Source organism: Amblyomma mixtum, chromosome 5, assembly GCF_055824585.1.
Source record: "Amblyomma mixtum isolate Tamu chromosome 5, ASM5582458v1, whole genome shotgun sequence".
Lineage (NCBI taxonomy): Eukaryota > Metazoa > Arthropoda > Arachnida > Ixodida > Ixodidae > Amblyomma > Amblyomma mixtum.
The window spans coordinates 71,670,269-71,697,783 of NC_143016.1; the positions used below are offsets into that span (position 1 = coordinate 71,670,269).

The window sequence follows — 27,515 nt, forward strand, 5'->3', positions numbered from 1 at the left end:
GCTAAGGTAGATGCGGATGAGTAATTACTAACTACAAGCGCATGTACGAAACAATGCTTTCAAACCACTGACTGCATCAATTTGAAAACTAACTAGCGTTGACTATTCCGATCGTACTGCTTTGTGGGTAGGTACTAGCAGAATCCATTTGCATTCAGACTTGCAGTGTGAACTTTGGTATTTAAACGGTGGAGTAAAACGTACCACCGTGCAGGACTTGATCAAGGCAGTGTTCATCGTATTCTGGAATGAGGAGCCATCCAGACCTGTTTTTGCCGCTCCGATGTTCGAAGAGACATGAAACCCCAGCGTGTAAATCAGGAGGCCACCGGGACGATGTGTGTTCAGCGCGTTTTGCTGGGGTTTTGCTGGAGCTCGTAGGAGCGGATACTCTGGAGTGGTGTTGAAATGGGGGTTATGTGTGCTGCGGTGTCTAAAGGAAGCACCGTCGGTGAAGCGATGTGCAAGTCTATCAGACCATGCATCGGTAGCAGTTATGAGGAAGGCGGCGGTACCGCCGTGTCGTGGGCCCTGACTGACGTAGTAAAAGTGCTCTACAAAGTTTGAGTGTATACCTTCCTGCCCACGATAGCCTTTACTTCTTAGCCTGCGTTTCTGCCAAGGATACCAATGCAGGAGGAGCATGGCATTGTCAAAACGAACAATTATGATACTAAGAGTAGCTCCAAAACTCACCTGGCAAGGACATCAATGTCTCATTTTGTGGTACATTGCATAGTTTTGGGGGTTTAACGTCGGAAATATGCACACGGGTTCGCATCCATGCCATAGTAGAAAGCTCTGGATAATTTAGACTAACTGCAGCTCTTTAACGCGCACCGTTGTCATGCACTAAAGTTTTCTTTATGCTCCATTGAAGTTCGGCCACGAAGCTCGAAGCTAGCATTCGACCAGGAGTAAGAGGCCTCTGTAGTCAACGCCACAGCGTCTAAGAGTCTTGGGCGGGTTCTTAACCTACAATTAAGAAATTGGAGCTTTGCATGGAAGCTGCTGCAGCGGTATTTACAATAGCCCACTCGCATTGACAGCCGCGGCCTGAAACTCTTCGCAGCCCAGAGTAGCACTATGAAAGCGTTTCCAACAGTCAGAAGCTGCTGCAGCGGTATTTACAAAAGCACACACTGGCGTTAACAACCACAGCGTAAAACCCTTCACAGCCCAAAGTAACACTCGGAAAGGCGTTTACAACACTCTTCCAGGTGACCAAGAGTCTGAAAAGGACCACCATGCATAGTAGTGCACAAAGCATTGTTCACGAACCTCACACTGGGATGCTTGCGGAATTCACGAAAGCATGCAACATGTCAGCCTCAAGATAAAAAGTCAGCATGCTGTGGCTTGTCCAGGCTACAGGTAGACTCATACGCTGCGTCACAGTTGGTACGCAGGGCAGGTAGATGTAGCTTTAAGGAAGCACTCTTGCAGAGCACGCTCAGCTTGTTAGGTGCATAGATCGTGTATGGTTACGCACTTCACCTTTCTTGCTAGCTTTTTTACATAGAGGGGCGTGTTCGACTCCAGTAACAAAAGCGTCTATCGAGAATGGACCGAAAAACTGCAAAACATTTAAATGAGCAAGCGCAGTTTCTTGGAATCTTTGATGAGGGCACAGAGTGCGCCTTCAGTGTCAGTATTTCTGACTGGATTTGTGGCCAAACGGTTGCTATTGATTTTCGATGACACACTGCCGTCCGTCGACATCAGCGGGAATACATGAAGGAACGCGAGGTTGCACACGGATGTGTCTTGTTTACAGGAGAACAAACACACGATTGCTTTGCGGTTCTTGCTCAGTTTGTCAACTGGGTAGGCGGAAAGCGCATGCATGAGAGAAGAGCTTAAAACTCCAGAAAACATCACACACTCGAATGCATCGAGCCAGAGATGATGCAGCTCGCAAATTCAAGACTCCCATTTGCCGCATTACAAGTGAAGGGGCTGTGATTTGCGCATATGGGCAACCCCACACAGATCTCACTGGGGCAATTCGCAAACCTTTTGTAATAGTGAGCATGTCTGATTCAGGTTTTCAGTACAGCCATGATTTTTTATACGTTCTTTATAAATATTCGTATAGTTAATAACTTTGAATTCTTCGTAGTTTGCTAATTATAATAATATCCAATGCAACCGCAGGTATTTCGACCTGCAGTTGAGAGACTGCGGATGCAGTCCACTCCAGCCAGAGCAGCACAGTGCTCGTCGGCCAGGAGATCAACGCGAGGAAAATTATAGTAAGAAGGCGCTCGTCTTGAACTGTCGCTGTCCTACGAGCGCCTTCCATAGTCCGGCAGGGGGGTGGGCGAGGCTGCTTCTGGGGGTGGGACCAGCTCATCGTCGTCTCGTATCGAAACACAGCAGCCCGCACCCCGAAGCGGCCGCTTATTGGAGCTGCGCTCCCGAATCCGACGTGAGAGCAGCGCTGGTCCAGATGCAGCCACACCTGCGTAGCACGGGCAGAGTGAGCGTGTTACCACGAGTACGATTTATAGGAATGCACTTAAAACAATCACCAAAACTGATTAAGCGAGAGTAAAGAAAAGCTCCATGAACAGAGTCTATGTTCCGCAACCTTAATTCCTAGTGCAGTTGTAGCACTTGGTTTAATCGTTTGTCGTAACTAAGCTTATCTTTTGAAGCGCTGTCGCTGGCGTCAGCCACAAAAAATCTGAACGCACAGAAGGATCTACGTTGTAAGAGCCACTAAAGAATCTCGGCCCTAACGGAAAAGGAAAATGACTGCGAAGTTTTAAGGCGGAAGCCTTTAATATCTCATCGTTGTAAGCAGCAGTTGTCGACAGAAAATGTCACGCTTTTCAATTGGTGGAAACGGTCGTGACGTCACAGTGCGTGAATTTCAAACGGGGCCAATTGTACTTTGGCTAGTAACCATGCAACCAATTGAAGGGATCGTATAGTGATGCTCCAAGTAAGTGGGACTGAGCTTAGTTAATTGCTTAATTAACCAATTAGCCTAATTAGTTTACTAGTCAGGTCATATAAATAAATAAAACCGATTAAGAATTTGGTCGAGCTCAGGAATCGAACCCCGGTCTTCGGCGTGAGAGACGAGCATCTATCCACTCCGCCATGCCAGCTCGATGGTTTGGAATGAACAAAGGCGAGTCTAGTGAATACGGTGTCTTCACTCACTCTCATCCTCCTCCATTCCCTTCTGGCGACGTTTAGGTGTCCACCGACAAATGAGAGACAGATACATTTCCTTTCCTCAAAAACCAATTTACCGACGAGCGAGGCGTAGAACCGAATGGGCGATGGCGTTCTATGGACTCCTTGGCAGCGTTGCAAGACGCTGTCGCGTTCCACTCTTAGGGGCGAAGCTTAACATCTTAACTACACATCAGTGACCACACTTTAGGTCAAAAAAGTGCCCCCCCTGAATTTTGTGACACAGTTACTCCGTAATTTCCTTTCCTCGAATACAATTTTCATTTTCTTCATTACGGCTCCTCTTTATCTATCTTCTTTCACTCCCACTTCCTCCCTTCCTCTACGGTGCGGTTCAGGTGTCCACCGAGATGACAGAGAATTACTGCGCCATTTCCTTTCCTCAAAAAGCGTTGCGTTCAAAGGGCAAGGCATCGCGCCGAACGGGTGGTGGCGTTCCGTGGACTCCCTGGCAGCACTACAACGCGCTGTCGCGTTCCACTCCTAAAGGCGAACCTCAAGCCTCATTAATTAGCAGTTAATTAGTATTCAGGCATTAATCAGTAATTAACAATTAATTAGTGATTTGTCAGCACTTAGTAATTAGTACTCAATTACATGTGACGCCACCAGTGCCACAGAAACAGCGAAGGTGGTGCGGAAAACGTTTCAGCCTCTACCCACTTTAGACAGTCAAAGTGCCCCCTGAATTTTTCACTCCTTTTGCAACGAGAAATGCCAGTTCCGAACACGAATTTGACTGAGCATTGCTGATTCACATTAGCAGCAAGCAGACGCGGTCAGAAGGACTCCATCACTTGTGTCTATTTCACAGAGTCGCGGCACAGAGAAGCAGGTAGGTCGTCAATCGCGCATTGCGCAGGGTCTCTATATTCCAAGAGAAACGCACACCGCACGAGTCTAACTGCAACAAATTGAAACTAGGCCCCCACTTACACCCAACATCAAGTAAAAGAATACCTCCAAGGAGATAAACCCTGAAATCCATGACGCTAGGCGCCACGCGCAGCGCAAGCCATGCACCACAAATAGCACTCCGGGCTCATCAAACCATATACAGACATTGCATGCTCCAACGGAGAAAGGGCGTCTTTTGCGATATACCGAAATGGCACCGAGTCCCGAGACCTGTAGAGCTGGTCCCTTCAGCGATCCAGCCACTTACAATGAATACACACGCCATCATTGCAAGTCATAAAGAAAACCTCGCTCACGAACCGTGCAGCTCTGCACTTTATTGCTCTTATGGAAGCCGATGAAAAGTAAGCTTTACAGAAATCTAAAAACTAGGGTCAATGTGGAACGCGAGATCGACCATTGCACGTATATTGCGCAACCAGTGAGGCGCAAAGTGAGATAACACTTGCAGTCATCAGGCACATAATTAACTACAGTAGATTATCGAATTTTTTCCACACTGCAGCTAGCATGAATGCCAGTATTGGAAACAAAGACGCGGTCGCGTTTATAGACTTCTCCATTTGATAAGTCTTCGAGAGCACGCGAGTTCCCAGGTATTCACCGAAAATTCTAGTGACTGCGCGTAATTACCCTTGCAAAGGGTTAGCAATAGACGCGAAACTCCTCTCTGGTGGATGAAGCTGAAGAGTTGCGCGTTTCTTCCATTTCGATAGCCCAAGGTGGAGGGGAAACAGGTATCTGCTTCACCGGTTCTGTGCGCAGCTGTCAGGCGATACGCCGCGCCACGCCGAGAGGTGTTCGGGCCTTTGTAACAGGCTTACATGGATGCGAAATCACGTGGCGCATCTAAAGGTTTAGAAGCCTGTATCTCAGAAAACACGGGAGCTAGAATTCTACTAAATGGAAATGTGCAGGAATGCGACTGCCTTTAAATTTTCATGATAAACAACCCACCTTAATGGAGTCACTAAACAGCTGGCTGACTGCTTTTAGTCATTTAGGTGCCTCATGGTGACAATTATCATCTGACTTCGTGTCTCCCTGGGTGAATTTTTTGTGTGGAACAAAGAATTTCATGTATCTCTTAGCACCTTTATAAGATACCTGCTAATTTTCATCGCCCTGTATAGTGATTCACCACAAGTACGGTTAGAGAATAGATAGAGATCAAAAAGGACGACCTCCTTCGCTTGCAATATGCACAATCCTAAAGATGTGGATAGACCTAGAACTGTACTGGACTTCGAAGGAATCACTGGACAGTATCAAGTTACATCCCCCTTCGCTGGATACTTGGCCGCGAGGGGATTGATGAAAGTGAGCTGGTTCATGAACTTGCCCGTGCTTTATTGGCGGGGTGCCCTCAATCCCCGGCAAGCCGATGTCGGAGAGCGACGCCAGTTCTACCAGCAACAGGTAAACGAAGAAGTTGAACTCATGCGAGAAGAAGGGATCTTGCTCTCTCTGCCATGTCCCCATCTCACCACAAAACACTACCTAGTTTTCCGTATAATCCAAGCCGATGTACTCCTCACCCCGCACAGACTATATAAATGAGGATACCGCCACCCTAAAACTGACCTGGTTGTCGTCCGCAGGCATTGAGCATATGCTTTTCACTTGAAACACTTGCTATGTCACACCTTATTTTTCCTGCTCCTGTGCTAGGTTACCTGCACCCACTCACCTTCTGCATTGCTCAAATTCTCGAAACTACGAAATGCAATACCCGCGGCATGTCATTAAAGGAAGGGGACAGTTTAAATCCCTTGCATATCGCAGTTCTGTAAACTCAAGGCAATGCAAAGACGGGAAATCCTGTCTGTATGTAGGGCTACTCTAGAAAGAAGGATGCATGGTCAAATGTTTAGGGGAATCCCCCAAGGTGGAGTATAGATTTGTAATAAGGGAGTAATTACTCATTAACATCCACCCGAGCGCAGCCGTATGGCTACAAGGGAAAGCTCTACCGCTTTCTGCCGCCGCGGTGGCTCAGTGGCTATGGTGCTCGGCTGCTGGCCCGAAAGACGCGGGTTCGATCCCGGCCGCGGCGGTTGAATTTCTTTGGAGGAGAAATTCGAGGCCTGTGTACTGTGCGATGTCAGTGCACGTTAAAGAACCCCAGGTGGTCGAAATTTCCGGAGCCCTCCACTACGGCGTCTCTCATAGCCTTAGTCGCTTTGGGACGTTAAACCCCATAAACCAACCAACCATCTACCGCTTTCTCAGAAACTTCGTAGCGACTGCTCCAGTGAAGCGGTGGTCCCGGGTTCGAACCCCGGACCAGGACGAATTTTTCTTTTACTACGAAGTTTCTGAGAAACTTCCCTTGTAGCCATACGGCTGCGCTCGGGTGGACGGCAATGAGTAATTACTCCCTTATTAAGAAGGATGCATAGATGCATGCGAACATCAAAACGAGAAACACTTGAGGAAGTCTCAACGAGAGTGAACTTAATTTCTCACTTAAAAGTCGCGATGGCATTTCGTTGAAAGCGTCAGAGCCCCACCTTGTGCTTCTTCTACATCAACTAATATGTTCGTGGTTTTCTGTCCACTCCATCCCCACTGCATTGGCCAGACACACCTTGGTCTTGGACTGAAAACTCGACCTGCTTTGCCTCAACAAGCTTCTTTCCTTTCAATAAATATTTTTGCCTTCCTTCCTTCTATTCACTTTCTACGTGCTCAGCTTGAGTTTAATTATACGGAGCTACATGTTCACTTTAATTATACAGCGACCAAATTAATGCGCACAGATATAGGTGCGCATCCGGGGCAGTCGAGGCTCGCATGGAATTTCTCGTGCTCTTCATAAAAAGTTCGCCTGATTTGTTTGAATTTCTCTTATTCGCAAATCACGTGCAGGTGCTCACTCACCGGCCGCACCAATCAGCCTTGCGCTGTACGTCCATTTCCTCCCAGCGGGGCTCGGTGCACTCAGAAGTGCAGCGCAGCTCGGTGCTGACGCTAGTCCACTCCTCCTTGCCCACAGGATGTTTGGGGGTGTGCTCGACGGCCGTCCCAGTGACGCCAGCTGCCTGCGCCTGCGTTAACGACACCGTTGCTCCAATGTGAAAGTAACAGGTCCACGGGTCCTGAGAGTTACAAGACTGATGTAGTCTGTGTGATTATAAGATATTACATGCCGATAGCTATAAAAGGTAGCCGTCACCGTAATTCACGTCCCAGTGACGCCAGCTGCCTGCGCCTGCGTTAACGACACCGTTGCTCCAATGTGAAAGTAACAGGTCCACGGGTCCTGAGAGTTACAAGACTGATGTAGTCTGTGTGATTATAAGATATTACATGCCGATAGCTATAAAAGGTAGCCGTCACCGTAATTCACTTGGTAAGATCAATACACACAAAAAAACTTAATTTATTTATCGTGCAATTCTGAAGTCGATTCAGCGGATTTTTCATCTCGCCTTTTTTAGGTAACTAGTCAGTGATATGATATTCTCAACTCCATCGTCGGATTTCAGGATAGTTGTTGACTCCCTTCAGCTGCAATGTGCGAAAAACGAGGCAACTACTCAAAAGTAAGAAAGAGCCAGGAATGAGACATGGGTGTTAACTTAAACCTCCGTGTATTGAGTTCAATATCGTTTGATGGCAATTTTCTGGAGGTGTGATGGCTTTTTTCGCAAATTTGTCTTATCTTTTAACAGCATAAATAGCCAACTCAATTCCACTCTACATCACGAACCAAAAATCTGCTCCATGGTTTCCTTGGTTCACAACATGGTTTATTAAGGCCTATTCACACTTGCGAGTCCCAGAGGCGGTGCGACCAATATGATCTTAAAGTGACTGTTTCAATTGGTCGCAACGGTCAAAAAGCTACAGCCGCAGGCGTGACGCACGCTTCTCGATTTTACGGCTTCGAGATCCTCAGTCACAAACTTTTAAGTCAGCAGCCCCGCGGAAGTTAACGAAAGCTTGTTTCACACAAGGATTCTTGTTGCTTTTTAACAGTCAAGATCGACGACTCCCGTTATGAAGGAGACTAATTCGGGAAAGCGACGCGTGGAGTTTTCGAAGTTGGTGAAGTCGAGCCGCTGCTTGGTCGCAAGCGACAGCCGGATGTACGCCCGCGGGACTCTCTCAAAAGCGAATGGGCTCTTTATCTGTCCCTGTCCGACTCAATTCAAGGGTGCGTTATCGTGCGAAATTAGAAAAGGGAATTGCCAGCACAAGGAGGGCGGGAAGCGTGACAGTTGATATATATGACCCCCTTCGATATCCTGCTGTATGAAATGTCATTATGTAACACAGAGTTGCTCTATGTTTGGCCTAAGTTCATTTACTGTTTGTATAGGGTGCAGCAGTATTGGACTGGTGGTCAATAGGAATATATTCCAAAATTACTGCTGAGGAAAGCACAATATCATTTAAAAATAGCTGCTAGCTATTGCCCTCTGGGCTCTCTTAACCAAGGCGTTTGTGCGGCTTAGCTGTGTGCCACACGTGAAAGGCTGTTTGGTGCGGGTTCGAACAATGGAATGTCTTTCCAATCTTATTGCACGTTAAGTCTCCATAACCCAATTGCTTTAATTCATTGCTGAAGGGAAGACAAATAACCTGTACCGGCTTGCGATACATCTGCCCGCTCAGGTATACAGCCGGGGATGTATGTAGACTGCTGATTTATGACGTATATTTTAACGATATCGAAACCAACATCAAAGCGTGATCGCAACAGGTGTGGTTTAAGCGATGATAAGAAAATCAAACATCTGATCGACGGCGTATCTCGTGCTCATGCACCCTGTTTTTTCGCCCGAACGCCTCAAAACAGGGAGTTTCTAATTAGCGCAATCACTATGCTTGTGTCTTTAGTGGCAGTGCGTCCATCTGACTGCCGTCATCTCAGGATCATTGCTCTCATACCTGAGGCTGCCATGAGCTGGAGTGGGATGAGGAGCGCACCGAACACTGCACGCTAAGGAATGCACCGGCCGAGGGGGTGGCTGTCCGAGCACGTGTTGTGCCGTGCAGAGTTTCGGCCGGTTCGCCCCACACGTGAGCCATCACCTGGTGGACACGGCGTCTGCGGGCACCGAGTGACGACCTCGGCTGCTCTTCTCCGGGGTCCAGGCAGTACATTTGGCGGCACCAGTCCCTGCGGACGGTACCAATGGATAGCGTATATATACAGAGGAAGCCCCGCTGAGAGGCTGGGAATGACAGCGCTCGCCTGACAGCTAGCTAACCCCACGCCTGTTGTCGGTACCTTGGTGGGGTCTGGCCCATTTATCGTGGACTCTAAAGCTGGGCGAAAAAAATTCGAGCAGAACTTATCAAACGGATGTGTTAGTGCTAACTCTTGACTACTTTTTTAGGTCAATGGAGCCATACATTTGTCATGCGTGTAAATATGTAGGTTGCTCAGTCTATACAAGTAAACGAAAACAGCCAGTACTTCAACGCGTAGACTGGTCGTTTGTGTTTCCTCCTCGTCGCCGCATTTTTCTCCCTGCTTGAAGCTTCTCGTGACGTAACGGTCTCTGGAAAAGGTCTATGATTTATGGGGGTTTAGCTTCCCAAAGCGGCTCAGGTTGTGAGGGACGGCGTAGTGAAGGAAGAGGACCACCTGACTTCATTATAGTGATTTTCGCTCCAAATATCAATCACCCGAGAAAAAGCGTTTTTCCTTGCTTTAAGCACCTTCGAAAACGGGCCTTCAACATTGATTGTGTGTGTCGTTGCAAAACTTGACCTGTTCGTGCGCTCACCATCCTCAAAAGTAGGACAGGTATCTATAGCTTAAAGTTTCACTGAAGAGGATTCTGAACTCGTATTTTTACCGCGGGAACTCGATCAGGACGCTCTGAGCATTCTAAGGAACTTCTAATTATTGTCCTGTGCAGCGAATTTCCCTACTCCCGACTTCCCGGCTCCCGACTTTTTATTTTTTTAACTGAGCTTCGAAAAGCGATCATCGAAAGCAAAATGTCCACGCGTATTTTTTTTTCCACAGGCTTGATTTGCAGCTACTTGGCCTGCGACAAACTATTTATTGACGGAAACATAAAAAGCTAAATAAAAGCAAAAGCGAAGCTGCCACTGGACTGGCTGAAAGGAACTCGTGTTGGCTGACTCCTCCCCTTTGCGAAGAAGAGTTAAAAAAAAAGGGCGAGAGCCGGGTCGTTTATTCGATTTCGTAGGGAAATCGGCCGCACATGACACTATTCCGAACTTTTTAAGATTGCTCGGAGAGTGTAGATGGAGTTCGGGCGGAAAAAAGTCGCTTTCAGGTTTATGTTTAGTGCACCTTTAACTGCCTTATTTACTGGGTTAAGGAACTCACTTTTTCTCCCAAAAATCTGCCAGAATTTCTGGAGGTAGAGGGTGGGGTTCATTTCGCGGGGTAACACCTTCATAAAAACGGTAAAGCGATAAGACCGAGACAAGAAGTAGGCCCGTCGAATGAATTCTCTATAGGGTACGACTCACTTCAGAATAAGACATAACGCAAGCTTCAGCTCGATTCGCGTGCTCGAGAGCACAGATAACACTTTTTATCTCAAATCCAACCCTTATAGCACCTCGCCGCCAAAAGTGCTCTCCAAAGGGAGAAGGACAAGAAATATATTTCTTTTTATTTCATTACACTATTGGGGCTTAATGTAAGGAAGGGATAAGCTAAGGGATAGCTATATTTTAAAAATAGACAATAAGAGAAGTTTCTGTTTTTACATTTTAATGAACTGTAATGAGCGCGTGATGATAGCAACGCTTATTGCTATCCATCAACTCGCAGTATTAAGAGCGAAACCAAATCCCGATGTGTTGCTACGATGTTGAATAAGGTAGATCGGACATACAAGCTCTTTGCGATGACTGCTAAATGCCACTGCCTATCAGCTGCCTCGCGGAACATGTTTATAGGCTGTTTGCCCCATAAGAGTGAGATGTAGTACTAATAACATTGGACCGATGGCATATATAGTTGTGCGTAAAGCCATTCTGCCATCGTTTACTACGCTTGCCTTCTCTTCGATTCAAGCGCGTTACCCCCTGGTACCATCTATCTTCTTTCCTTTCATTTACATGCCTTGCTTAAGCCCGTTTCTTCTTGAATTCGACTAGGATGTCATTCGTTAGGCTGCATGTTTGCCTGAGCGAGTATGATGTGTCCTGGCCTGTTAGCATTACATGCATCATTTTGCTTTCCATAGCTCACCTCGTTGTAATTAATTTAAGCTGAACCATTTTCGTTAGCCTCAACGTTTTTGCCCATACCTCAGTACGGGCAACATACAGCTACTATGCACTTTTCTCGCGAAAAATACTGGCAGCCGGAAAAATGCACTCAATTCTATTCTTATTCTTAGTCATTTCACTCCCATGGTCCAGATCTTACGTGCAGTGAGATCCCTTTCGACTTTTGAAGTGTCACTGCCGATCGTAAACTGCTGTTCTCTTCCAAGACTGCTGAACTTTATTCTAGCGTCTTGCATAATAATTGTTACATTCACCGTTTTGTATGAGTATTTTTGTCTTCGTTCATGCCTTTAAATTTGTATATTGAATTTCTTCGCAATCATTTCATCTATGAATAGATGATTACTAAAGTATTCTTTATTAACTCTAATTCTGAGTTCTTTGGGTTTCGGAGGCAGTCTATTAATACCTTCGGTAAACACACGGCATTAAACAGATCACGTCTCCAAGCCTGGCTTCTGTCCTTATTGAGAACTTTACGTATCGAGGACTATGGTGGCTGTGCATCGAGTGTCGACAGTTTCCGCTATTTTTGAGCATACCTTTTCTACTCCCTGGCTGTGCAATTCCTGCACGACTCCTGTGGTTCTGGTTAAGTTAAATGCTCTCTCATAATTAATGAAGCCAACTTATAGGGGCTATTACAATGACGCAGCCTTTGGGGAAGGTTTTTTTAACAAGGTTTCCAAGCGAGATCACGAATCAAGAAACGATTATGTTAGGTCAGACTACTCGTGCGCGACTGACGTGGAACTGGCCTCATTTGTTTTTTCATCAAATATCTTCTTACCAAGTATTTTTAATTTCGGCAGGTTTTTCTGCCGACAAAACTGGTAACGGCACACACATCAGTCTCTTTTAACTGAAAACAACACGCTTGAAGCATTTTCGCAGAACAGCCACTGGCGGTATGGTACTGAGGGCTGGAAATTATGCAATTGAAGCGGAGAACATTAAGAATACAAATATCAGGAGGCGTCATCGCCACTCACCAGCTTTGATCCTTTAAGATGATCTCTACAACTTTCGTGGTCTTATCTGCAGGTAAAAATAAACATAAAAGTAAGTGCGTTAGACATTGGAAAAGTGAATAGCGTAACGTCGAATGAAGGTAGCATGCTAAGCAGAGGACACAGTAGGACTAATTTCCGGTGGTGTCTCTGTTTACTGCAGTTTTTGTAACCATGGTGCTGTAGTTCTACCTTACATTACATGGCATATTATAAGGATTTTAACTTCCTGGAAGAACAGTACAAAGCAGTAATATCTTTCGCACCAGGAAATTGTAAAAAAGTTGCAATATGTAGATGCAGCAGATTCTTCGGCTGACAAGATGGTAGCTGTGGTCGCCACGGAACGTGATACAGTCATAACTGGGCGCACTATACCCACTCAGCACACACACATTGGAGAAGAAACAGCCATTGCTCTAGCCATTGCGGGATGCTCGGCAGGAACCATTCTCAGTGACTCAAACTTGGCGATACGTAACTACACGTTTAGAAGAATCTGCCCACAAGCAGCACGGATTCTGCTAAATTCTGCTAAATTCTGCTAAGCTGGACGCCTGCTCATGCCTCCCTTGCTGGTAATGAGGCGGCTCATAACCCAGCTCGAGAACTGTCCCGCCGAGCTGGGTCGTGAAGCCCACCCGCCCTATACTCCGGCAAGGACAGGTTTTTTTTGTTACTAAGAAATCCTGCAGCACTGCAGGCTTGCAAGACTAAGATTCCCCCCAGCAGATAAAACACTCTCCAAGCAGCAGGCCAAAGCCTGGCGTAAACTTCGAACTAACACCTATCCAAATCCCCAATTGTCTAGCTTCGATTGGGAAGGATTCTACTCCGACAAATGCAAAAATTGTGATAGCAAAGGCGATTTCAATCATATGATCTGGAACTGCCCGCAGTCCCTACCCGCGAGTCAATTCATTATTCATTACCGACTCTGACCATTGGGAGGTTCTATTGCTCAGCCCCGACCCGGGGACACAGATCAAGCTCTTCCAGCTGGCTGAAGACGCCGCCGCTGCCCAAGGGATAGCGGCCGCCGTTTAAGCGGGGGGCGACTTCGGGTCGCTCCTCTATACCCGCTGGAAACAAAGTTTCACCACCTCCTCCACCACCAGGGATAGCCACAAATGTGCTTAAAACAGGATTAAAGGAGCTTTAACGAAGTTTAATAACGCTCAGAATAAAGTACGAAAGATGGATTTAGTTTAGATGAAGTCCATTAGCAGAAAACACTTCATTCTTCCCTAAAAACGAAGGCAGCGCAGTTATGAACATCTTAAGCATTTATTAAAATCGATAATCTTTGTACGGGCGCAGATGCTTAAACAAAAATCAGCTGCGGTTCAACTACTGCTGAACCTGGTTAAAGAGCGAAAGCAATGGCTTATCGGGCAACAACTATAAGCGGCTTGGCGTCTGTAACCTTGAGTGCGTTCGGGACACTGGATATGCAGCACACCTAACCTGGCAGGTGGTAGTTAATGGTTGGTCGCGAGAGTTTGCGCGCCCAATGAACGCTGCGGCCTATTACAAGTGCCGCATGTCTGCCACAACGTTTCCGCGCTAACGCATGCAGCCTACGTCTCTGATCACCCCACGTGTCTACTAGTGCGATTCAGGCGTCCACTGACCTAGGGAATCAGTTATGCGCACTTCATTTCCTAAAACTCATCGCAGTGTAAAACGCTGTCAATGCCAACGCCTACGCCAATCAATACAATGAACGCCGACGGCCTATGGTAAAAGTGGTAAATTGGTTTTTGAGGAAAGGAAACGGCGCAGTATCTGTCTCGCATATCTCGGCGGACACCTGAACCGCGCCTTAAGGGAAGGGAGGAAGGTGGGTTTGAAAGAAGAAAGAGAAAGAGGTGCCGCAGTGGAGGTCTCCGGAATAATTTCGACCACCTGGGGATCTTTAACGGGCACTGACATCGCACAGCACGCGGGCGCCTCTTGCGTTTCGCCTCGATCGAAACGAGGCTACCGCGGTCGGGTTCGAACCCGGGTACTCCGGCTCGGTAGACGAGCGCCTTACCACTGAGCCACCGCGGCGGTCTTCAGTGCCTCTTATGTGGCACAACGTTGTCAATGCCAACGCATGCAGCGCACATCTGTAACGACCGTCACACAGCCTAAAGCACGACTGAGGTGTCCACTTTTCCAATAGGGCAGTTATGCGCCTCTCATTTGCATTTCAAGCTCCCGCTCCATTGGTTTCGTAGTTTAAAGCGCCACTATGGAGTCCCCTGTCCCAGAGGGTCAGTTTGCCCCTTCGCTTTCGGAGCTCAAGCTCTGGAAGGTGAAAACTAGTCACATGACAATCGAAGCGCAAAGTACTGTGGTGAAGCTTTCGATTGAATAGTTATAAATACATCGAATATCTTGAGAGCTCCGAGAATCTACAAGTTTCATGGCTTTCTGATAACGCCGCTAACGCACCTAAGGGGCACAAAGTGTACAAAGATATGTCTTAATGTATGTATATCTAACGACTGTACTCTCCCCGCCCTTTATTTTTATTACAATCTGAGAACTATATTCTCATTTGGCGATGGCCGTTTCACACTGCAACCGCATTACCTAGCGGGGTAATTCAAAAAGCCCACAACGATCTCAAAGTACAACACTGACGACGTTACTATACAATTCCTCAGTGACCTTCAGGGTCGGAATGTCCTTACACCGCCATTACGTAGTGCACAACAATAAAGAACAACAACTGCGCTGCAAATAAAAATGGCAAGCCGGGACTCAATACTCTTGCCCCTTGGGTAAAGAACCAGGCGCGCTGCTCTTTGACCACTTAGAAGTTCGCTTTGCGAGCCTTCAGTGAGCGCGTCGCACCGCAGAGTACTCTGCAGTGCGGGCAACATGTTCTACTTAATTAAGGGTACCAATTAAAGTCAGTAATGCTTGTCGCCAATTGACAATGGCTATGCGTAGGAGCAACCGAAATTCTCGTGCGGTGTCGTAGTGGCACCCTCGTGCCACTACGGCGTTCTCGTTAAAGCTAAAGCCTTCCAACGCCTTGCTAAATCACCTTGCTAAAGCCTGCCCACGCAACTTTTGACAGGGAACAGAAAGGGAGGAAAGGGTTGAAAAAAAGCGAAGGCTGATGTGCTGGAAACGCGGTTTATGATGGCTGCTTTTGACGTCATATGGCTGCAGTCCGTCATGCCCATGCTCTCAACGACTAACAGTGGGTAGGATCCGATGTACGCGAGCCTCCTTGCGATGGTTTCTCCATTTCGCACTGTGATTAGAAGGTGATGGATGGTACACCACCATAACTGCAAGATAACTGCATTCCTGTTGTCTCACTAGTTTGCTTTAGGATGCGCGGACTCGCAAGGTCAGGATTATTTTTGCTGGCGCTAAATACTTGCCCTGTTCACATGAGCGGGGCTACTTCTGACGACGTCACGTGTTCTCGCCATTGTTTGCAACATCAGGTTGTGCTCTTTGTTGCTCACTGATTGGCTCACCAATATTCGCTGGACTGGTTGGATCTATGGCGGCTGGCCACGGATGGGTCGGTGGCCTGCGTGCGGCATTAGCCACCAGCTGCGCGGACGACGTCTCGGGAGGGATCCGGTCATTGGTACCCCGAAGCCTCTGCTCTGATGTTACTCCTCGGCAATGCCGGTTCATCGGTGCTTGCTCCGGCTGAGGATTAGAAAACACATCCTTAAACATCGGCATACTTTAGGCATTTTAAATGCAGGCTGTCCTGAAAGCGGCCCTCCCGAATGAGAACCTTCCAGAAGGTGGCAAAAAACAGCGACTGCATTAAGTAATGTCAACCACCAATAAACTTCTCCTACTACTTTCCTGTTATCTTTTTGCTCCCATTTTCATAGACATAAATATTTTGTTTGTGGAGCCTGTGTAATCAAAAAAAAAACGCGAAACATGCACACGTGTATAATAAAAGTGAAAATGAAGTGCGCCATTTGGACAACCGCTTTTCAGAATAAATAAAACATTATGGGGATGCTTTCAAGCTCCTTCATATTTATTGTATTGCGGTGGACTGTTAAGTCTATTTTAGCTCGACTGCACTGAGGCAGCATTCAATGCCTGCTTTCATCGAGACATCGTCCGCACAAGTCACGTAATTAACTGAACGCTAGAGCGACGCGTCACTATTACACTTCGTAACAAAAAAATTAACCGATGCCTAGACAATGTCCAGCCTGGGTTGTGGCACCACAACGAATCTGTCGAGGCGTTTGTCGTAACTTACGGTTTGGTGACGTCACTTTTGTTTTCATGACGCCACATGACATGACATGCTTGTCATGGCCACGCATGATGTGTCATGCTTGGTCATTCACGTCATACACACCCATCATGTGTGATCACGTGAGCTGACAATAGACACCTGAAGCCACCAAATGAGCCGTGATATATTTGTCGATGCTAGAAGCGTGTCCCACCAGGCATCGGATCCAGGATCACCGCCACATTGCCGAAGGAGGAAGGAAACGTGGGCCGGAGACGGGGAGTAGGGGAAGAGAAGGAAAAAACTGTATTCACATATTTACATTATTTACATAGAGCGGGACTGAGAATGGCTCTCAGTGGAAGGGCAACGTCTTCGTCAACCGTCGTCGACTGGAGCTAGCAGGCTTCTCTCGGCCACACTCACGGCCGAGTTAAATATCGTTCGGTTTCCCCAGATCCCTGGCTGGGGAATAATGGTCGACGAGCACTGTCCAATCCGATGGACCGAAGGGGACGTTCTTGTTACCGCCCACGGCTGGGCAGGTGCGGGTTTTTTTTCACTCTCTCGCAGCTGGGTCGATGAGAGGGGGAGAATGCTGACTCAACCAGCCCAGCGGGAAAGGAACCTCCCGAAGTCTTCCAGCAGGGGAATGAACTTGCCTCCCCGCCGATTTCCCAGAACGCGAGTCGGGGGCACAGAATTCTTCAATTATCCGCCAGCGTGACCGGCGCCGCCAAGTCGCCTCCGCATTCACGGTGGTTGCTCGGACAAAAGCTCCTGGGCCTCGCCTGCCTTCGTCGCCGCTATAGTGGTCATCTCCGCTGTGGTCGCTGGGGTTTCTGCTGACAATGGCCCTCGACATTCTTGCTACACTAATCCGCTGAGGCTCGGAGGGGCATTCCAAACATCCCACTTCCCATGGTCGTCGCGGGGCTGTCGACCCTGGTGATTGTTCACGGTAGCTGTTTGATCGGGCCACGTGGTCTGAAGTACGGCTACAACAGCAGGCCTCGATGAATGTTCACGATAGCGGCTTGATCGGGCCCACGTGGTCCGAATTACGGTTACAACAGCAGGCCTCGATGAATGTTCACGGTAGCTGCATGATCGGGCCCACGTGGTCCGAAGTACAGTGGACACAGGTGTGACGGGAACACACAAAGAGAGTTAAAGGGGGGGGGGGGGGGTAGAAACACAACAGCACGTCCGCCGCCCGAAGAGGTCTCGTAGTGGCTGCAGCCAACGCTGCTGCGCGCAGAGACCTGGAGTTGTGTCCGTTCGACTTTTGGTCACAGCTGGGCCCAAAGGTTCTTCTTGCTTCGTTGACAGCTGTAACGGTCTCAACCAGCAAGGTACACAGCCCAACAAGCAGAAAGCGCCAAACCGACTTCAAGAACTGCCAAGCTGTTTTCGGTCGACAAAGTCTGTTTAGAGAAAATGAGCTGTAGCGTGAAATTTACGTCCTCCTCCGAAAGTTGACATGTTTGACCAAACCAGAACACACAGAGCTTGTTTAGCCAAAAGGGAAAAATTTCCTAAAATTTTGAGGGGGTGCCGTAGCACGGTTTATGTCACAGAAAGCCATCGCCCGTGAGAGCACAAAGGGAAGGTGGAGCTGCTGAACACACATACAAAACAGACAAAAATGATTCCCGCTAAAGCAAAAAAAAACAAAATACAAATTTGCATAGCGGAATAACGTCTGGGGAGTCAGGAAAGGGCATTACACGGGAAAGCTTCGGCTGAGGCCATCAGCGTTGCCATTATCTCGTACGTTTCTGCAACGCATGTGAACCGAGTCCCGCAATGCCAAGCTCCGAAATTTCGCTCCCATTTCGCATAGGAGAGTGTAAAGAACAAAAGACAAAAAACAAGCATTAAACTCAATATGAGATTATGCGTCATATCCGCCCCCTGCGCGGCCGCGGTCCGACAGCTGCTTTAGCAGATGAGACATTGCATAATGCTAGGAATTCTAGCTTGCATTTCTGTACAGAGAGTTAAATGAACAAAAAGAAACAAAAGACGGGATTATTCCTCGAATCCGTCTGCAAACGGCGTTGCGATCAGAGGAATTTACTGCTTCCTATTCTTCAGCCGCCCCCTGCGCGGCCGCGGTCCGATAGCTACTCTAGCAGGTGCAAAATTACACAAGGCTAGGAACTTCCGCTTGGGACCCTGCACTGTTCTTCGTCCAAGTCTCGCGGTTCTGAAGTTTAGCTGACGCTCAGAAAGCAGAATGCGAGAAGGGAACGAACGAGTGCGAATGCCGTGCCAGCGTATCCGTCTCTCTCGGATTGGGTTCGCGCGTTGCGTTCTCATGGCTTGTGTTCCCTTCAAGCGGCGCGTGCGAACTCTTGAGCGCTGAGGTGCCAAATTGGGGCGGGTAACCGGTTGTCCGGTTTTCTGTGCAGCAGTCAACATGAGGCGCACTTTCCCCTTGATTAACTCTTCCCGTTTGGCCACCTCTATACGCTGCCGCTCCGTGGAAACCCTCGCTGTTGGTTTGCGGGGCGCGTCACTAGGAATCGCGAAACCGTCACAGGCAAAGTCGCTGGCGTTCGCCTCATCATTAGTTTGTAATCCAGCCTGCTCTGGCTCACTACCGTCAGAGTTTATAAGGCTTACAGGGCCACGTTTGCCCTCTTCACCCGCGTGCTCTGCTGGCGCTGCGAATTCTGGAGCCTTCGAACTGGTAAGGACCTGCGCAGCATTATCTCCAAAACAAAGGCCTTTTTCTTTGGGCAGCATATCCAAGCGATTTGATAAAATCGAGGGATACTGCATAGGCAGGTTTTGGGAGACGGCTGCCTTGGTCAGACGCAGCTCGAGCGGGCTCTCGTTCGCGACGCGGGCAGTAAGTTGGTCGTGTTGGATACCTTTCCTATCCTTATACTGGCGGTACAGCAGGCCAGAACGGAGCTGGAAAGGTATGTTCTTCCGTGACACACCTATGCCACTTTGGTGACTCAAGTTTTGTACGGTTTGGTCTTTCTCTTGCTCAGCGGCGAACGTTTCCCTGTCCACACGAAGGAGTTCGAGAAAGCCATCTGAGTGGGGCAACACTAAATTGGTATTCAATTCCTCACCTAGTCCCAGCTCATCACTTGCGCCTGATTCGGAAGACTCACTATAGCTTGCACTACTATCGGTGCTCTTTAGCCCTGTGCTAGAAGTGAGTAAGTCCTGGGCTGGCTCGCCCTTAGGTAACGCGGAGCCGTCACAGTTTAAGTCGCCGGCGTCCGTTTCATCGCCAGTCTTTACTAGAGCCGGCTCTGGCTCACCACTGTGAGAATTTATAGGCTTCGGGCTTACAGGTTCAGGTTTGCCCTTTTCAACCACGTGCTCTGCTGGCGCCGCGACCTCACGAGCCTTCGAAATGGTAAGGACCTTCGCAGCGTTATCTCCAAAACAAAGGCCTTTTTCTTGGGGCAGCATATCCAAGCGATTAGGGAAAATCGAGGGATGCTGCTTAGGCAGGTTTTGGGAGATGGCTGCCTCGGTCAGACGCACCCCGAGCGGGCTCTCGATCGCGACGCAGGCAATTGGCAAAGACACGCAGTTTTCATTGACGCATAACTCGTTTTCGGGTGTTCGGTCGCGAGCGGCTGTCGTTCCCTTATCGCTGAACTGATCTTTGTTTCCAAGCAGCGATGAGGCGCATTCCTCGCTTACAGTAGAACTTTCATCTGTCGCGTTCAGCGCGCGACTGCTTTCTGGAGGACTACCTTTTTGCGCTGCGCCTACGCCTATCTGGGTTGCAAGGACAATCTCTGCGGCATCCCGCTTTTCAGCAAACGCTGCGCTCTGGCTTGGAGCGCCACAGTCGCTGTCAGGTGACTGACAACGACGCTCTGTGCTGCAGATTATCGCTTCAACTTCCCGACTGCCACTGTTCTTCTGAGCAGTTAAATTGTGCGTAGCTGACCAAGCGAGGCTCTTTGGCTGGTCACTGACGCACTGATGGGAGCGCTGCCCGCTGCTATCACTTCGGCTTTTAGATACGGTCTGTACACGAATTCCGAAGTATCGGAAGAGGGCACTTTTGGCTTTGTCGTAGTTGCGGGCATCCTCATCGGACAGTCGCGCTAATACGGCAGCGACATCACAAGGGAGGATAGCCAGCAACATCATTGACCATTCGCCCTGATCTAGCTCCTCTTCCGCACATACCTGTTCAAAATTCGCGAGGAACGTTCTGAAGCTCTCGCCTCTCTGAAAAGTCCTCAACCGATCTCGGGCCCTTTTCCGTCTGAGAAATTGAGTCGTACGTATGAGCTCCTGCTGCTCTCGTTTACGTAGTTCCTCGAGCTCAGCGCGTCTCTTACGGCATTGCTCCTGCCATTCTTTTTCAACCCTGTCGGCCTTCTCCTTGCGTTCTTTTTCCACCCTGACGGCCTTCTCCTTGCGTTCCTTTTCAACACTGTCGGCCTCCTCCTTAGCGTTCCTGATTCCTTCCTGAATGACTTCCCAGGTCTCCCAAATTTTGTCACCCTCCTTAGCACCACATTCCTTAATAGCCTCAATCAGCTGCGGCTTTCTGTGACTCTTCCTGGCCTCAATACCCAGCTTTTCACACAGCAACATCAACTCTGGCTTCTTTAGCTTGCTCAAATCCATGGCAACTTCCGAACGAGGACTTTCATAAAATAAGCTGCTACGTGAAATGCTTAAGCGAGCACGTGCAGAAAAAACAATCTACAGGAAGTGATAAATTTCCAGAGTTATCAAGCCTGGCAGATTCTTAAAGAAAGTCAAGCGCTCACCACTGCTGAAGCCAGGACCAAGCGTGGAAGATCCCACCGCTGCCACCAGTTGATATATTTGTCGATGCTAGAAGCGTGTCCCACCAGGCATCGGATCCAGGATCACCGCCGCATTGCCGAAGGAGGAAGGAAACGTGGGCCGGAGACGGGGAGTAGGGGAAGAGAAGGAAAAAACTGTATTCACATATTTACATTATTTACATAGAGCGGGACTGAGAATGGCTCTCAGTGGAAGGGCAACGTCTTCGTCAACCGTCGTCGACTGGAGCTAGCAGGCTTCTCTCGGCCACACTCACGGCCGAGTTAAATATCGTTCGGTTTCCCCAGATCCCTGGCTGGGGAATAATGGTCGACGAGCACTGTCCAATCCGATGGACCGAAGGGGACGTTCTTGTTACCGCCCACGGCTGGGCAGGTGCGGGTTTTTTTTCACTCTCTCGCAGCTGGGTCGATGAGAGGGGGAGAATGCTGACTCAACCAGCCCAGCGGGAAAGGAACCTCCCGAAGTCTTCCAGCAGGGGAATGAACTTGCCTCCCCGCCGATTTCCCAGAACGCGAGTCGGGGGCACAGAATTCTTCAATTATCCGCCAGCGTGACCGGCGCCGCCAAGTCGCCTCCGCATTCACGGTGGTTGCTCGGACAAAAGCTCCTGGGCCTCGCCTGCCTTCGTCGCCGCTATAGTGGTCATCTCCGCTGTGGTCGCTGGGGTTTCTGCTGACAATGGCCCTCGACATTCTTGCTACACTAATCCGCTGAGGCTCGGAGGGGCATTCCAAACATCCCACTTCCCATGGTCGTCGCGGGGCTGTCGACCCTGGTGATTGTTCACGGTAGCTGTTTGATCGGGCCACGTGGTCTGAAGTACGGCTACAACAGCAGGCCTCGATGAATGTTCACGATAGCGGCTTGATCGGGCCCACGTGGTCCGAATTACGGTTACAACAGCAGGCCTCGATGAATGTTCACGGTAGCTGCATGATCGGGCCCACGTGGTCCGAAGTACAGTGGACACAGGTGTGACGGGAACACACAAAGAGAGTTAAAGGGGGGGGGGGGTAGAAACACAACAGCCGATTAGCTCCTGATGTTAACCAAATAACCATGAATTCCTGGTAATGACAGTGAAGTGCCTTCCTATGACTACCCGAGGATCTCAAGCCAGCTTTGATCCAGTACATCTTAAACACCCTTGGCGTGGAGGAAGCCTTGAAAGAGCCGCAGAGTAGCGTCGCAGAAATTTTTACTCTATTTTAGTGCAATAACCGTAAGGTGGTGCGTGTTGTCGCATACCTGCGTAGTGGCTTCAGGAGCGCTGGACTGTGAGCAGGGAAAGAGCAACGAGGCGTGACGGAGACTGCGTGGAGCCTGGGTGGTGGCCAACGTGGCCGGGGCATTTTTCAACTCGCTAGTGTCCGCGTAGTCTGGTCGCCGATTTTTGTCGCAGTCCTCCTTGGCGGCGTCAGACATGATAACCGGAGGTAGCATCAGCTCTCGCATGGCTCCCGTGCTGACTGGCGGCGCCCAAATGATCGCCTAAGATTATGCTTCAGTGCGGCTGCAAAAATAAACACATTTCTTAGCAGAAGAGCTTGGTGGTAGAATGAAAGTCTAGTAAGCGGAGAGAACGCGCTTATATTGAAAATAGGTTTTTGAGAACAGGAAATGGCGGAGTAATTGTACCCGTAAAGGGAGGGAGGAAGGTGGGAGTCAAAGAAGATAGAAAGAGGTGCTGCATTGGAGGGCTCTGGAATTATTTCGACCACCTGGGGATCTTTACCGTGCGCTGACATCGCACAGCACACGGGTGCCGTTCGCGTTTCGCATCCATCGAAACACGGTCGCCGCGGTCGGGTAAGAACGCGCGTCCGTCCATGCTCGCTGCGTCGGTCGATGCTCGCGGCTCCCTCTGTCTTTCTTCTTTCACTCCAACTGCCTCCCTCCGTGGCCGCCGCGATCTGCTCCAGCGGCGCGCCGTTGCTCCGGCCGTCCCATTCGGCGCCTCGCCCAGCAGAAGAGTGTAATGCTGCTAGTTCCCTAAAACGCCGCGAGGTGGCGGTCTTAGCCTAAGCATCGAGCGGCGCTCGCCCGGCCGGCACTGCCTGCACTTTCAGCCGATGCACCAGCTTTGTTGGCGCGCTTCTACGCTGAATGACTAGGAATACGCAGGCAGTTTTTTTATGACTCTTTCCTGAAGTGACAAAGAAGTTGAGGTACATTGTTAAACAGTTGCGAATGTCTTCAGCATGCAGCTTTTGTGGTAATTTAAGAGTTGATGGGGGCAATACATGCTTTCACGTCGCGACATGTCGTCTAAATTGCATGCCATCGCGCTGAGTTTTTTCTTCGCATCCTTGAAAGCGATGCCTCGTGAGTTCCCACTCGTTCACCTACTCCACCCATGAAGTGCAACCAAAAAGCGACCACTTTGCTTTATGTTAAGGCTATAATAACTGAGTGGCAACAATGCCAGGATTTGAAAATTTTGCAATACATTGCAGAATGTCTAGGTCGGGATCATGGTCGGGATACTTATATGGGCATTTTCTATTTCACTGCAGCGGCCGCCATCAGGCATCACAAATGCCAGCATTTCGTGGTGAGAGCTGTTGAAGAACGTAGAAGGTGCAGCTCCTGGCCTGCCCTCAACCAGTCGGATTGGTCTAGTCCGTTGCTTACTCATTAGCCTACAGTCAAGGGGGGGATTAACCTACCCAAAATCAGAGTTCGTCAGTGTTCTGGTGGCTACCAGAAGGCTATTGATATTTCCCCGCCGCATATAAAAATAAGCAACGTGCAGCAGCAGCTGGCTGCAGCTATTACTTCCGAGTATCCGGCAGTGCTCCCTTTTTGTTTGCAAAGCAAGGGAGGACCACGCCGCAAGCACAGTATCTGTGGTGTTCGATAATTTCGTGAGGCCACTCTTACCTAACGTAGGAGCTACTGTCACAGACAGGGCAGCATATACCGCAAAAAAAAAAGCTCGCCATCAAGCCGCTCCACAGGAAAGTGCTGCGTGTTTAGAATGAACACTATGCGAGAAACATAGATCTGGTTTAATCTGCGTAAATAAAGCATTGCGTATCCTATGTATTTCCAAATAATTTTATTTGTCCTCCTTTTTGCTTGCAGCGCGCGAGAAAAAAAATGTAAATGCTCCTCGGTTCAGTCTATATGCGCCAAAAAAAACCTTATGCATTGCAGGCTGTTGTGCAAGGCCCTGCTCAACATTCGACAGGGAAAAAGGAATTGAATGATATCTACAAGCGCCGAAAGCAAACGGTTATTGGATGCATTAAAGTTCACATCAAATACCATTGATACACATGAAAACCGACAGAACTCTAATCTCTCTATATAATTTAAAGCTCTAAACTAACGTTTACAGGGATAGCAAAATTAATATAGACTGCTGTGCTCAAATGTAAAGTAATTCATGTTTGGTGCCATATACAACTGCACAAATAAAAAACGCTCTTATGACGATCTGCTTCATCTCGGTCCTAAGTCTGCTTCAGAATTTAGGAAGATATTATATCAGCAAGCTACTTTGTTCTTTGCCGGCGCTCCTGTGCGGTAATTTTCTAGCGCGCATCGCACACAGGCCTGCGACTACTGCGTTTTCGCGGACTACGCACGACCGCCTCAGGGAAAGCGAGCATGGGGTAAGCGCGCCACCGTGCGGCGAGAGGAGCGGTCGCACCGCTCTCTCAAATTACGCTCTCTCCGTGCGAATGGGACGGCCGGAGCAAAAGCGCCTCCCTGGGCGGTGCGGTTCGCGTGTCCACCGCGGCGGTTGCTAGGCAACGGCTTTTGCAGCCGGAGTAACAACACAAAAGCGCGATTCAGGCGTCCATTGAGCCAGGGAGCCAGTTATCAGCGCTTCCTTTCCTTAAAATGATAGGAGTGTAAAACGTCAACGCGAACGCCAATGAACACAATGAACGCCGCACGGACAACGGCGACGGCGACGCTAAACAGGCGCCAAAAAGCTGCGCTCTAAAACAGTACAATCGAAATGAAGACCACAGTCACCAAAGACAATAAAAACCGCACATGCCGGAAGCCCGCCACGTGGAAAGCGGTTCGGGGAAGCGGTGGTGGGTTGACCGCAAGGCTTTCGCCAAGCACACTTCAGAATTTCCAAAGTGTTTTGGTAATTTTTTCGGCTCATGAGCCTAGCGTTCTAACCACTAACACTTTCCTATCTTAGGGGTAGCTACTTGTGCTCTCTAAATACATACTAAAGGTGCGCAATATAGACTGGATATGCTGGATATGTATCTAAAGGAAGAATGTTACGGGGACATTATGAAATAGGTTTAGAAAATCCACCCCTTGAATCTGGCAGGAGGTCATCGCAGTGAGAGAGCTGTTCAGAGCATGAAACTAACATCTAAAAGAAATAAGATAAAAATCGAAGATCGGGGAGCACAAGAAATTCGCAAATTAAACTGAGACGTGCGAGAAACAAAACGGGTGATGTTAGCATCTACACCTACTGCAACGCACGTGGGAGGCGATGGTGACTCCGGTAGAAGACAACTGATGTGAACGCCAGTCGTTTCAACGTTGGCGACAGCCTTTCAATGAACCAGTACTGACCTGGAAGCATTGAAATCACTTTAGTGCTGAGCATCATGCCGTTAGTGTTGTGACTTAATGCATTAAATACAACAAAAATGATCAGAAGCGTTTTCGAGACCACTACAAGAATTACAGCTGCTGAAAGGCTTCCATAGTTCCAAGCAAACTTTACGTTCTCACGTAATGCACTCATTTGAAGGTGATCGTTTAAGGCCCAGCTTAGCCGAGCTGAGGTGCTCCACGAGAACGTATTTTAAAATCCAACAAGGTGTCATAACACCCCAATGTGCAAGCGTTCTGTACTTGCTACTTCCTGCACCGTGACTACGTCGGGAAAATAACCATCGCAACAAAAAAAACCTGGATCCAACACCTTGCAACAGGTCACCCTCGAATGAATTCGAACAGCTCGGTGGCCTACGCCTCACACCAACGCGAACGCTGCGAAGTGCGTAATAAGGGTGCGAGTAAAATGCCTCCTTACTTGGCGTAGATCGTCGTGGAGAGCTGCTGGAGCTCGAAAAGGCCGGCTGCCGTGCACGAGAGAAACGCGCGATGAACTTGGAGCCTGGGCGCGTGAAGAACGTGCTGCTCGAGCGCTGCCGACGGATCAACTAGTGAGAAGGGAGGACAGCACGTCAAAAGAAGATAAATCGTGAGGACATCATCATCATCATCATCTCCCCACGCACACTCTCACATATCTATACTGCACATAATTTGCAAAAAAAATCTCTGCCTTTCCCGTAACCGAGAGTAGAGTAAGCATGAAATGTTTACGGGCATAACACGAAGCGTACGCGGACACGACGAGACGCAGGCCTGACAAGAGTGTAGGGTATATGCAGCGCGTTCGAAACTGTCTAAAGTGCGTAGAGGCGAAAGCGTTTTCCGCACCACTTTGCCTATGTGACACTGTTGACGTCACCACTGGATTACGTCACACATAATTGATGACGAAGTAGTGACAAATTACTAATTAGTGACTAATTACTGATTAATGACTAAATTCTCGCCCTTGAGCTCCCCTCTTTCTCTAAGCGGATTTCTCTCAAAGCCCCTAACAGATCACGTATGACAACGAAGTGTATTGTGGCATGTATGTGCTTTTTCCACGTGTTATTAGAAATCGGAAATTATAATTCCGTGCATTATCAAATGCACAGCTCGACTGATCTCTTGATAAACATTGAGAAGACACTGGCAGAAGTTATTTTTTGTGACTCGTTTGGAGAGCAACCGGCGCTTGTATGCCGGTCCCGTAGGAGAGCTTAGATAGTCTCGTTGACTCTCGTTAAGTTTCGTACGGTGCCCGGATGTTCTCGTTTCAGAGCCCGGATGAGTGGAATTCAGTGCCCGGATGAGTGGATTTCAGTGCCCGGATGATGGCTCTCAGTCTCGGCGTGACGTCACCACAATGCCGACAACGGGAGCTAAAAGCATTTCATGCTTAAAAAAAATTACATGAAGACTGGAAACTTTAAAGTGTGCTTGGCGAAAGCCTTCTGGTAAACCCACCGCCGCTTCCCCGAACCGCTTGGCACGTGGCGGGCTTGAGA

The 27,515-nt window shown here is 48.7% G+C and overlaps 1 protein-coding gene across 4 annotated transcripts; it reads right to left on the reverse strand.

Moving 5' to 3' along the window:
- Nucleotides 1–2,041: 2,041 nt before the first annotated feature.
- LOC149342626 (uncharacterized) lies at nucleotides 2,042–26,816 on the reverse strand. 4 transcript variants are annotated; one of them, XM_089545013.1, is made up of 8 exons: nucleotides 26,737–26,816; nucleotides 26,441–26,570; nucleotides 22,663–22,927; nucleotides 15,863–16,043; nucleotides 12,357–12,402; nucleotides 9,028–9,259; nucleotides 7,012–7,178; nucleotides 2,042–2,464 (listed from the first exon to the last, which is right to left on the reverse strand). In XM_089545013.1, exons 3-8 carry the CDS (start codon nucleotides 22,867–22,869, stop codon nucleotides 2,404–2,406), a joined length of 894 nt encoding a protein of 297 aa, XP_089401139.1. In that variant the 5' UTR covers nucleotides 22,870–22,927; nucleotides 26,441–26,570; nucleotides 26,737–26,816; the 3' UTR covers nucleotides 2,042–2,403. The 4 variants fall into 4 exon arrangements, with proteins under 4 accessions (XP_089401139.1, XP_089401140.1, XP_089401142.1 ...); XM_089545014.1 differs by lacking the exon at nucleotides 26,737–26,816 and adding an exon at nucleotides 25,872–25,974 and having other exon boundaries at nucleotides 26,441–26,682; XM_089545016.1 differs by lacking the exons at nucleotides 22,663–22,927; nucleotides 26,737–26,816 and adding an exon at nucleotides 25,872–25,974 and having other exon boundaries at nucleotides 26,441–26,682.
- Nucleotides 26,817–27,515: the final 699 nt, after the last annotated feature.

Excerpts from the sequence above, each read along its gene's own strand:
- LOC149342626 (XM_089545013.1), bottom strand. The coding sequence starts at position 22,869 with ATGCGAGAGCTGATGCTACCTCCGGTTATCATGTCTGACGCCGCCAAG. Across the intron at positions 9,260-12,356 it reads ATCTTAAAGGATCAAAGCTG|GGACTGGTGCCGCCAAATGT; the intron begins GTGAGTGGCGAT and ends TACCGTCCGCAG. Across the intron at positions 7,179-9,027 it reads CCAGCTCATGGCAGCCTCAG|GCGCAGGCAGCTGGCGTCAC; the intron begins GTATGAGAGCAA and ends TCGTTAACGCAG.